Raw genomic sequence first — 11,503 nt, 5'->3', positions numbered from 1 at the left:
TGCTAGGATTTTCCTCAGTGTTCCCAGATGGTTTCTGCCCAGCATAGCAGCTGACACTGGAGAAAACTGTGTTTCTGGTGCCTTTGCTGGATTGGGTACACCCAGACTGGACCCCCCATAAAGACCCATTTTGGGGGTCCCAGAGCATGGCTGCTGCAAATGAAGACGTGGACAGTCCCAGGAGTGGGCCAAGCGGCCCCTCCCCTGCGGCAGGAGCAGAGGTTCTCACAGAAAGCCAACCAGGTGGCCAGCGGGAGGAGGCGTTGTGTGCGGTGAGGACAAGTGTAGAACATGGAAGTTGGTTGGGCTGCAACAGAGCAGGGTGGAAGGGAGGACCTCCTTCCATACATGCAGGCCTGGGGGCACAAGGCTCACCCTGGGGTTTATTTTTCAACTTGATAAAAGGAAGAGGAGAAGGAACCAGGTGGAGCTGGAGGTGGAGCTCTGCCTGCATGGACTACTGCTGGAAGCCTGCACTAAGAACCCTAAGTTGCACTTGTCTTGCCAAGCATCACTCCACGCCATGCTGATGGGGGGAGAATTGCTGCCTGAAGCTGCTGTTCAGTGGAGCTTTTCACAGCTCATTCCAGAGGCCCTGCAGAAGGGCGCAGCAGGTGAAGGCACTGCTTCCTGCCCTGGATGCTCCACTTCCAACCACCTGCTGCCTCCCAGCTGTGTGCCAGCAGGAAGCTGGATCACAAGCAGAGCCAGGACCCGACTCAGGCACTCTGATGGGGGGTCTGGGCAACCCAAGTGTCACCACTAACTGCTGCCCCAGATGCCTGCCCAACACTGATTTTAATCGCGTCATGGCAGAATGCACTCCTTGACTCCTGTGTCAGGCATGGGGCTGGCCTTTTTAGCTCCCTGTCCTAGTGGGTCCCCTGGGTGACTTCATGCCCCAGGAGCAGGTGACCCGTGTCCTTCACACAGGAGAGTGGGTAACGTGGCCAGGATTGTTCTAGTAATGGTGACTGACCCACACGGGAATGTGCTGCAATCCACAGCAGCAGTTCCCTGGGTGAAGTTGCCACTCCCAACAATGGTATCCCAAATTAGGTCCCAGTGGCTCTGTTTCTGATCTAGCTCCCTGCTAACAAGCCCAGGAGGCAGAGGATGATGGCTTACATACTTGGGCCTCTGCCACCTATGTGGGGAGAGTCGGATGCAGTTCTAGGCTCTTGCAGTGGCTTGGTGAATGGACCGGTAGATGGAGGATCCATGTCTCTCCCTCTCTGACAACTTGCCTTTCAGATAAATACATCTTTAAAAGGAACACCATTTCAGGGATGGCGCAGTGGAGCATATGGGATGCCATGCTTGGAGGTGGAGGATTAGCCAATCAGGCTGGTACACCTCTCCTCTCTTGCTGCATCTGTTTCACCTTTGGTCATTCAACAGTGTCGTTCACCCATTTTCTCTTGGGGTTCCTATATATATATATACATTGATGATTACATGGTTGATCAGGGTGGGAAGGATCAAGGGTTAGGGAAAAGTGGATGAAATCATTGTTTCCAAATTTGCTACTGTTTCTTCTTGTTTCTGCGGGGGGAGGGGAGAGATAAAGGAGAAAGCCACACCCAGTCTCCCAAATGTCCCAGTATCCAGGGATGGGAAACTGCCACCCGACATCAACCTAGAGTCCCGCTGTGCCCATGTTCTGAGGGTTCTGCCCAAGTGGTTTGGATAGTTCTGAAATGCTGTCAATTTCACCAATTCAAGGATAATGCAGCCCTCCCAATGACCATTGGCTCACATGGTCAACCTCAAGTCTCCATTCACCCAGATTTTTGCTATCAGTTTGGCAGGGGTAGTTATCCAATTTGTTCAGTTCTCCTTCTTCTGCTATGGTACCAAATGGGCTGCCATATTCTCCATGTGCATCAGGATCTGTGTCCACTGCTCTGCCTTTTTCAGAGACCATATTCTTGCAGGCAGGCCAAAGGACCCAGGCCAGGTGACCCATGCCACCCCCAGGGCTCACGAACCTGGCACCAATATCACAGATGGGCACAGGATCCCAGGCTGGTTGACCTGGGCCTCGCTGGATCCCCTGCCCCCAGGGCTCACAAACTGGGTACCCACTATGCAGGTAGGTACAAGCACTCAAGCCAGGCAACCCAAACCCCGCCGGATCCCCCACCTCTGGGGCTCACAGAGTTCCTACATACTCGTTGACGGCCAGAATTCCTTGTTATCACGTGGGCCCAAGTCCCTTGAACCTGTTTGGACTCTGTCTCTTCCCAGCTCCACTGTCTGTTAACATGTCTCTGTGAGCCAGAGCTGGTGAGGCAACCAGCCCCATCTAAGCCAGGGTGAGTGCCGTCGCATGGTGGGAAAAGCTGCTGCCTGCGACAAGCATCCCACACAGGCACCAGTCCCGGCTGCTCCAGTTTGTTAAGATGCCTAAAGCAGCATAAGATGGCCCAAGTGCCTGGGCCCCCGCAGCTCTATGGGAGACCCAGAGAAAGCCCCTGGCTCTTAACTCTGCCTTTGAAATTGCCTTGAAAAGTCCTTCCCAACCTGCAGCTCAGAGATATCTTCTGGATCTACCATGTAAATATCTGAGTGCTCTCATACACATCATAGTTGTCAACCTGTTTTCAAGGCTTCGTTGTACAGCACTAGGAAAGGATTTGATTTTATGAATATCCATGGAATGACATTTCCCCAGCCTTACCCACTCTTTGTCCCTCCCCCTTGGCTGGCAAATTCTCCAGCATTTAACTCCGGGGCCCTAACCCAGCAATTCGCAGTCCGTTAGGTAACTGATGAGGGCTGTCTCACATAAATGGCAGCCTGCTGTGCACAGGGATGGACACTAGGGGGCACACCTCTCCTTTGGCTTTGGAGTTAACCTGTGCTACTGACAGGACTGAGATCTCCCAAGTGACTTAAACTTTTTAATACCAGCTCTGAAGGCTTTCTACAGCATGGAAAGTGTATTTTGTTCTGGTCTGCAGCTCTGAGCTGTCTGTCTCCTGCCGGCTATTTCAGGGTCTCTATCCCGGCCCCTTTGTACTTCCAGAGCTGTCAGCCCACACAGCTCCAGGCATCAAGGAATCCCTCTCCCCCTGCCCCAGCCTTAAGTACCACTGACACAGGCGAGTGTGACCCAACTGCATCTAGCAACTGATACATTATCCAGACATGTAAGGACGTGTCTGTTGCAATTTTGCTGTTGGCTTTTCCCTCCATGATAAAACTTCTTCTAAAGGCTCAGGCTCCCTTGTAATCAGTGGCCTTTTTCTCATGGCGCATGGCGGATGAAACCATCCAGCCATCTCTAGCTGAGCAACAGTAACAAGTCCTAGGGTTGCTGTTAGCTATTCCAGATACATGCTGGCTCAAAGCCTGTCCCCTCCTCCTTCCTGAGCCCAAGCCCATCTTCCCATATCCCTGGCTGGCTGGCAGGACTTCTGAGTCCTGTGCCTGGCCCTGGGCCACACTTTTCCCCAGGAGCTAGTGGGTGAACACCGAGTCCTTGTAATACGATCTCACTGTGCAGATGGTAAAGCAGACAGTAACATCTATTATTACAGTCTGAAATAGGAAGGTTAGACAAATGAGCAGGCACTTGCAATCAGAACCAAGGTCCAGAGGCAGGTGCTTGGCACAGGGTTAACACCCCACTGGGCTTTGGCCTCAGCTTTGCCTCTGGCTACAGCTCCTTGCTAATGTGAGCTCTGGGAATCAGCAGGTGATGACAGCTCAAGTATCTGGGTCCCAAGGACTCTGGTGGAAGACCTGATGAAGCCCCATCTCCAGTCTTTGGCCCAGCCTAGCCCTGGCTGTCACAGCTATGTAAGGAGCTAGCCAGCAGGTGCAAGACCCCTTTCAAAATATCATGATGCTCACCTGCACTGGGCAAGGCACCCTTCTTTACTCAGTCTACCAATTCAAATGCTAGTATCTTCTAGAAACACCCTCCCAGACACCTCCAGAAACATTGTACCAGCTCTCTGGGCATCTACCCTGGCCAAGCTGACGCACACAATGGGCATGCAATGGTGTCTGTTTAACTTGTGCTTCCCTTTGGTGGTCTGGCTGACCATTTCTGCCACTCCCACTGGAATCAGGGTTCTTGACCAGACAGGAAGAGATGAAGAGGCTCCTCATATGGTCATCTCTACCAAGGTCCAATGCAGGTGCTGGTGCTCTACCTGCAACTCCTATGACACCAAGCTTTTTGGCATGAGACCTTGTGCTAGATGCTTGGGGAAGCATAACCTAGTAGTGGGGACATGTGTCCATTTTCATGCAGAATATTCAGAGTGCTCAGACCACAGAGCGCCCTGAGATTATAGGCAGGGGATTTGGGCTGGAGGTAATCCAAACCAGGTGGCCTTTTAGGGAGTCAAGGAGTACCAGTGCACACACAGGTGACAAGCCTGGCAGGGGACTTTAAGCTTACAGGCCTCAAGAAGCTCTAGCATTTGGGACACACGAAGTTTGTCAATGTGGACTGGCACGGCAAGTATCAGCTGGGAAAAGCAGTCAAACATCTCAGAGGAGTCAGGTGTACAGCCAGCATCCTCTGCTGGCAGTCCCAAGAGTCCATGCGGCAGCCCTGAAAGCTTCCACAGGTCCGTGAGAAAAGGAACGGCGAGAGGCTGGGCTTCTGAATCATAGGCCTAGCTTGGTCCCAAAATATTTAAGAAGTACTTATGTAAAAAGGCAGAGTCACAGAAAGAGAGAAATCTTCCATCCACCAGCTTATTCCCTACACAGACACAACAGCCAGAGCCAGGAACTTCATCTGGGTGCCTGCGTGGGTTGGCAGAGGCCCAAACACTTAAGCCATCCTTCACTGCTTTTTTTAAGGAATTAGGAGAGCTGGATCAGAAATGGTACAGCTGGGACACAAACTGGTAGCCAAATAGGATGCCAGTGTCACAGGTGACAGCCCATCTCACTGTACCACAGGGGTGACTCTGAACTAAAAAACGTGATGCACCATTAATGTTATAGGCTGTGTCAAGCTGAGCACACGCTGGGCTCCCACAGGACTGTGCCATGGGTGAAGCCAGCCAGCACTGCTGAGCACAGAGCCTGGGGCTCTGTGTGACGACACGTGTGACGTTGCTCCTGACAGCATCTGTGCTCAGGTTGAGAAGAGACTTAGCAAAGACTGCTGAAGAGGAGATGTACAGAGCAGGAGCTTCTGCCAAGAGAACTAAGCGAATGCATTAGCCAGGCATGACCACCTATGTGCTGGATACTGCCAGGACCTGGGGCCTGTGATGAAATCAGTGCACCGTACCCCAGACGCCTGCCTGTGCCCAGGCCAGTCACTTCTAGCACTGCAACGGGCATTGCAGAGGGTCACAGCTCAGGATGCACAAAGTGCTGGAACACCCAGAACAAGCCTCTCGGTGGAGCGGGGCACAGGTCAAGGCAGGACAGCCCAAAGGGGAAACAGGACAAGCTGCCAGCGTGACGACAGACAGGGCCTAGTTGGCCCACGGGGCATCGCCCAGACCCAGCCAGGAAGGCGGGCTCCGGGCAACAGGCCTGAGATGGTCACTCAGTAACAAGGCACACACATGGGCAGTAAAACCTTTTACTTTTTTCACATTGTCTTTTGCTTTTTTACTAGAAGATTTATAACAAAAACACATGAATTTAGTATGCATTTCAGTATGTTGGCCAATTACAGAATCTAAACAAGACACATCTATGAAATATCATTCTTCTTGTGGAGCTAAAATCACCCATTCCACTAAGGAAAGGATCCCTGTGCGATGAGGCCCCATCGCCTCATACTGAGATTCTAACTTCAGACTGGCTGACTTGAAGGAACGAAATTAAAAAAAAAAAAAAAGTACGCTCAGACACACCCAACCACCTGCACTCGCCTAGAGGGGACGAGGGTGTGGGGCAGGGTCCCTCTGCAGACACGTGGGTGCCCCGAGGCGGCTCAGACTGGTACTCTGAAACATAACCACCCTGTGCTGCGGCGACAAGTGCCGCAGGCGGAGGGGAGGGGATGACAGACGAGTGACGAGAACTTCAGGCCGGAGGCCTGGTGTCCACGGCGCATGGCCAACACTCAGCTCCCACAGGGAGAAAAGACGGCCTCAGTGTAACCCGCAGCCAGCACGCCTGCACGGAGGCCTGTAACTGGAGAGTGAATGCTCCAGGGGGGAGGTAAGCTGGAGCGGACCGGAGCACGCAGGCTTCTGCCCAAACTCCACCGGCTACGGACGCTCAATCAGCATGAAAGAGTCAAAACCGCTTGGTTTCAAAATGCAAATCCTTCACATCCACCTCTGTTCAAAATGAGTAACAATAATTTACAATATTAACAGCTTCCTTAAAAAAAAAATAATAATAATTCTGCCCCCTGGGTGGGAAGACCCATTTTCCTCTGGATGTGGTTGGGTAGAAAGGCTCGCATACACGACGGACACAAAACCAAAGTCCTGGCTCCTGTTTCCGGCTTCCAGCAGGAGCCACCCCAAATAGTTTTAAGTGAGTGTTTTCCACTGCCAAGCACCTCGGCCCCTGCAGAGCAATGTGTGACACGCATAAGTAATAGAGACATTTAACCGCTTCCCCTCCACCTGGGGCACCACCAAGCCTCCCGCCAAGTTCTGAGCAACGGAAAATCATGTCCACCAGGTGGCCAAGTGGCCTCCTCCCATCCTACCCAGAATCAGACCACAGTCAGTGGCGAGCATGCAGCGGCGTGGACACAGACTTCCGTGTCCCGGATGTCCGATGTTAGCCATGGGAGAGCACTCTTTCACTGGACAAGCTGTGCCTCCAATGCAACCTGTCCGTCCAACAAGTTGCACTTGGATACGCCAGCCACGAATTGCTTCAGGACAAAGACTACATAACATTTCTCATCTCTACATCACTGACGTAACGGAGGGGGGAAAGGGGGACCATAATCAACATTAAAAAGTCTGACAACGAGAATCAGAAAATCCATAAAAAGGAAAGAGGGCACTAGACTGGCTTGACAGCTGTTCCATCACGGCCCACCACGCAGGCTTTGGGCTAGTGACTTCATGGACGCACCCCTCGATGCACTGCCAAAGGCCAGTTTCCAGTCTGTTACGGTGACCCCAGTGCGATGCTGCCTGCCTTCCGCTCAGCACCTTCCACCTGCGAGATCCAAAGGGCTCTTGGGCAGCGGTTAAGCACGGCCCCTCAACAGGTGCCAGCAGAACCTTCCCAGAAACTTCGCCTTGGATTTGGGTAAGGAACTGAGTCAGTAGCTGGGAGTCCGGGCAAGAGCATCCACACTGGGGCTTAACCTCAGCAGCCGGCCTGCAGGATATCACCCCCGGAGCGCTTGGTCACTGACAGCGTCGTGAACACCTGCAGGGGAGACAGAGGGCCACGTGTTTAGACATCTGAGTAGAGGTGTTCATAGGGAGTGCTTCACAGAACATGACACAGGTGAGGATGGCTAAGGTGAGGGTGACACAGGGGACTCCTTCAGGAAAAACAGACTTGGCATCAGTCAAGGGCAACCTCTGTTACTCCAGAAGAGGAAGCAGGAAAAACACTGAAAAACCAACAAGAGCCAAAACACTGTTATAGCTGGTGGAGATTTTTATTAGCATGAGAGCAAGCGAGGCATATCAGTCCCCCAACTGCTTGTCAACTCTGTGGACTCAGAGAGATGTGCAGTGATGGTCACCCACACCCCACTAGCTGCGCATGCTCCTCCTGACGGCCCTCTCCTCCCGTAACTGGTGCTTACCAGGCCTGCAGATTCCCCCCAGATCTTTCTTTCTCTGCACTCTTACACGGCAAGATGGCTGGCTTATACACTCTTCTGCTATCTACTTTCCCGGCTCCATCCTAAAGCTTTGTAATTGAACTCTTGGCCTGCAAGTCCACTGTGCGCCAAACACACTATCAGCTGCTTGTCTCTGGAGGTCTGTTTTAAGATTTACTTATCTGTGGGCCCGGTGCAATGGCTCAGTGACTAAATCCTCATCTTGCATGCACTAGGATCCCATAAGGGCGCCGGTTCATGTTCCATATACTCCACTTCCCATCCTGCTTATGCCTTGGGACCCTGCACCGGCATGAGAGACCCGAGGAAACTCCTGGCTCCTGGCTATGGACTGGCTCAGCTCTGGCCATTGCGGCTACTTGGGACATGATCCAGAGGACTGAAGATCTTTCTCTCTGCCTCTCCTTCTCTCTGTAAATCTGCCCTTCCAATAAAAATAAAATAGATTTATTTATTTGAAAGGCAGCATTATAGAGACACAGAGATCTTCCACCTGCTGATTCATACTGCAGATGAGCAACAGCCAGGGCTGGGCCAGGCCAAAACCAGGAGCCTCATCCAGGTCTCTCACAGGGGTGAGAGGAGCTCAAGCACTGTGCCACCTATTGCTGCTTCGCCCAGGCCATTAGCAGGGAGCTGGGTAGATAGCGAAGCAGCCGGGGTATAAACTGGCACCCACATGGATGCCAGCGTCACAAGTTACAGCTTTACACACTGAGTCTCAATGCCAGCCCTGCAGTCTCACCAAACAGGAAGCTTGCCTAACATCAAGATTTCTAAAACCATAATACTTCCACACTTAGAAAAAAGATTCTGAGGGCAGGTGAGAAGCCTAGCAGTGAAGGTGCTGGTTAAGACGCCTGTGTCCCATCATCACAATACCTGGGTTTGACTTGGGCCTGGATCCTAGTTCAAACACCAACCCCGCCCACCCATACACACACACACCCTGTGCTGGCCGACTGTGGGACCCCACTGCCTTCCCTGGTCACCCCCATGTGTGTGACACAAACATCATTGCTAACACATGCCTGGCATGAAAAGACCAGGAAACATTTCCCAAGCAGACACCAGATGCAAATTTTCAACTATACATCTTGGCTAGCATTTGTGTGGCACTTCCTTCCAACCTTCGCCATCTTCTCCAAAGTGGTCATATGTTTCGGTTTATCAACCCTTGTAGTACCAAAAACATTCAACTCTTGGTGGATCACTGACAGCAAAGAAACACTGACATTCGGAGGCCCTCTGGACCAGTCAGTCTGCAGGGCCACTGCCACTTGCCCAACCTCTTAAAAGCATCACTTTCCAGTCTCATTCCTGGATATCAAAAGCTGAAGAGGCAGACACCTCATTCAGCCTCCAGGTGGTTCCGGAGTACCTAAGAATAACCAAGGCTCTTGCCAGCTACAAACGACATTTACTGACTGCCATGAAAAACATTTACAAGTCATGACATGTAAAAGAGATAAGGCACATCTCTATAAGCCAACCTCCTAATTCTCATTACTTCAAAGCCTGACAGAAGCCTCCAGTCTACTCTAGGAACAACATGTTTCTGAAAGAGGGAGCAAGAACCCTTCTGGAAGCATGTTTTACTATCCTCACACTGCCAGAAGACAGACACAGCATCCACACAGCAGAGGAGTGGGCGCTGGCAACGGAGGGCTCCACCCACCCCCTACAAGCCGAGAGGCGCGCAGGTGACCCACCTCTGCACAGACCGGGTGGATACCGATGGTGCTGTCCAGCTGTGTTTTGGTCAGCCCACACTTGAGCGCCGCAGCAAAGCCCTGGGTGACTTCTCCAGCATTTGGACCCAGTACGTGAAAGCCCACGACCCGTTCCTAAGATGGAAGAGAAAGCAATACAATGAAGCTGGTGTTTCCTCAAGTCAGCCTACACAGCCTATTCCACCCTCAACAGTTCAAAGTCCATTTCAGACATGGCAAATGGTTACTGCTGACGCCTGTGTAGGCTCAACACTCCTTCACATGGGCCAACACAGGGCACATCATGTCCCTATGGAGAAAGAAGTGAAGTACCAACCATGACGACAAGAGCAACATGGAAAGCAAAAGCACCTGCAGCATCTCTACCACCAAATGCCCCAGTGTTCTAAGAGGGCCATGGTATCCCACCATCTTCTCCCAGATTGTCTTGGCTCCCCAGAAGCCCTGCTATGGCTCTGTGACTCTGGACAGCAGGGACTCATATGAAACAATCACCCTAACAAAGACCTAAGCAAGCTCTTGGGGGTAGAAGGAAGTCTGTCGTGTTCTACTGCTTAGGTCAGACTTTCTCGGCCACGATAAGCCAGACTAGGGAGTCCCCGCTGCCCAGAACAGAAGAGGCAATCATGAGCAGTATTCATTCTGGCAACAGGATTGCTTGGAATGAAGGAAACCTCAGGAGGTCTCATGATTGTCCACGCTCAGATGGTCTCTCCCCACTGCCGGGAGGCAGGTCACGAATGCCAGCCAGAACGCCTGAGGTTTCCTCCCTCTGCTGCCACTACTGACACCTAACACTAACACATATCAATTTTCAATAATGTGCCTGAAAACTACAGGAGTGTCCTTGTTCTTTATGTCAAGGGTCCAGCTCCTAATGGGCTTCCCTAGAATATCCACTCGTTAAATGCCTCACAGATGGCCTTCTGGTTGTGTTGTTGCTGGAGCCCGAGGGTCTTCAAGGATATGCGGCTCAATTACAATCAGAGCTCAAGATAAAAACAATGATCAGAGAAGCAGGTATTTGGCAGAACAGTTGAGGCACAATTTGGGCCTCCCACATCCCATACTGGAGTGCTTGGGTTGAGAGCCAGCTCTACCTGGGAGGCAGCAGATGATGATTCAAGCACCTGAGTCCTCGTCATCCATGTAGGGGACTTGGACTGAGTTCCATGTGCCTGGTATGGCCTGGCCTGGCCCGGTCCGGCACAACCAGCAGATGTGGGCATTTTGGGGAATGGGCCAGTGAGTGAAAAATCTCTTTTCTCTTTGAATTTCAAATTAGGGAAGGAAAAAGTAAATAAAAGTAATAAATAAGTAAATAAATAACTTATCAGGGTTTATTAGATATTTAACATATGGATTCTTAGACATTATTTTATCTCTATAAAAGATAGTGTGCTAGATAAGTGGAAATCTGCTCTATAAAATTCAACACACAACTTAAACAGAATATGCATATGGACATCAATGAGTCCCAAGGTACCCAAAACACATCTCCTGCTGCGTGGCAGGAGTAGAAAAGCCTGGAAAATGTGGGCTGACTCAATCCTTCATTTTGCAGGTATGGAAACAAGCCCCATAGGAGCCAAAGCCCACAGGCCTCCTGTTACCAGGGGCTCTGTGCACTGGCAGGTAATGGCATTTTTCTTAAATCAGAAGCAATTAGGGGCTCTTCCCATTACACCTTGTGTTCTTTGGTGCCTGCTGCTGGGATGGGACTTGTATCAGCCTTCTCTTCTGCTGTTTATTATTTTTAGGCAGCGGCTTCATTCCTCTTCTATCACAAACAGACAATTCGAGTAAGTTCTGCCTTCCTGCCATCCAGGTAGGGCCAGTGCCAGAGATGATGAGACGAGCACAAGCTCCTGGCCTCTGAGGTGGGGCATGCAGCTGGCAGATGGACAGGTGGAACACTAAAGAAATGCCACCTAGATCATGGGATCCAACAGTGCTTCCTATTAGAACCTAAGGGACACCACTGGGAGGGGTTAGGCAAGGTCTGCAC

General features: G+C 51.4%; 1 protein-coding gene across 3 annotated transcripts in view; it reads right to left on the bottom strand.

The window, feature by feature from the left end:
• Positions 1–5,552: 5,552 nt before the first annotated feature.
• Positions 5,553–11,503, bottom strand: part of TXNRD1 (thioredoxin reductase 1) — a 73,090-nt gene continuing 67,139 nt past the window's right edge. For all 3 annotated transcript variants that reach the window (XM_040984708.1, XM_040984701.1, XM_040984692.1), the window contains 2 exons: positions 9,475–9,609; positions 5,553–7,335 (listed from right to left, as the gene is read on the bottom strand). In XM_040984708.1, coding sequence (XP_040840642.1) covers positions 7,273–7,335; positions 9,475–9,609 — 198 coding nt within the window. In that variant the 3' untranslated portion in view covers positions 5,553–7,272. The remainder of the gene's footprint in view (positions 7,336–9,474; positions 9,610–11,503) is intronic.

This window comes from Ochotona curzoniae, unplaced genomic scaffold, assembly GCF_017591425.1.
Source record: "Ochotona curzoniae isolate NIBS_2020 unplaced genomic scaffold, NIBS_Ocur_1.0 contig_1014, whole genome shotgun sequence".
NCBI classification, from domain to species: domain Eukaryota; kingdom Metazoa; phylum Chordata; class Mammalia; order Lagomorpha; family Ochotonidae; genus Ochotona; species Ochotona curzoniae.
The sequence above is the reverse complement of the archived record's forward strand: the minus strand, read 5'-3'. Positions and strand labels throughout refer to the sequence as shown.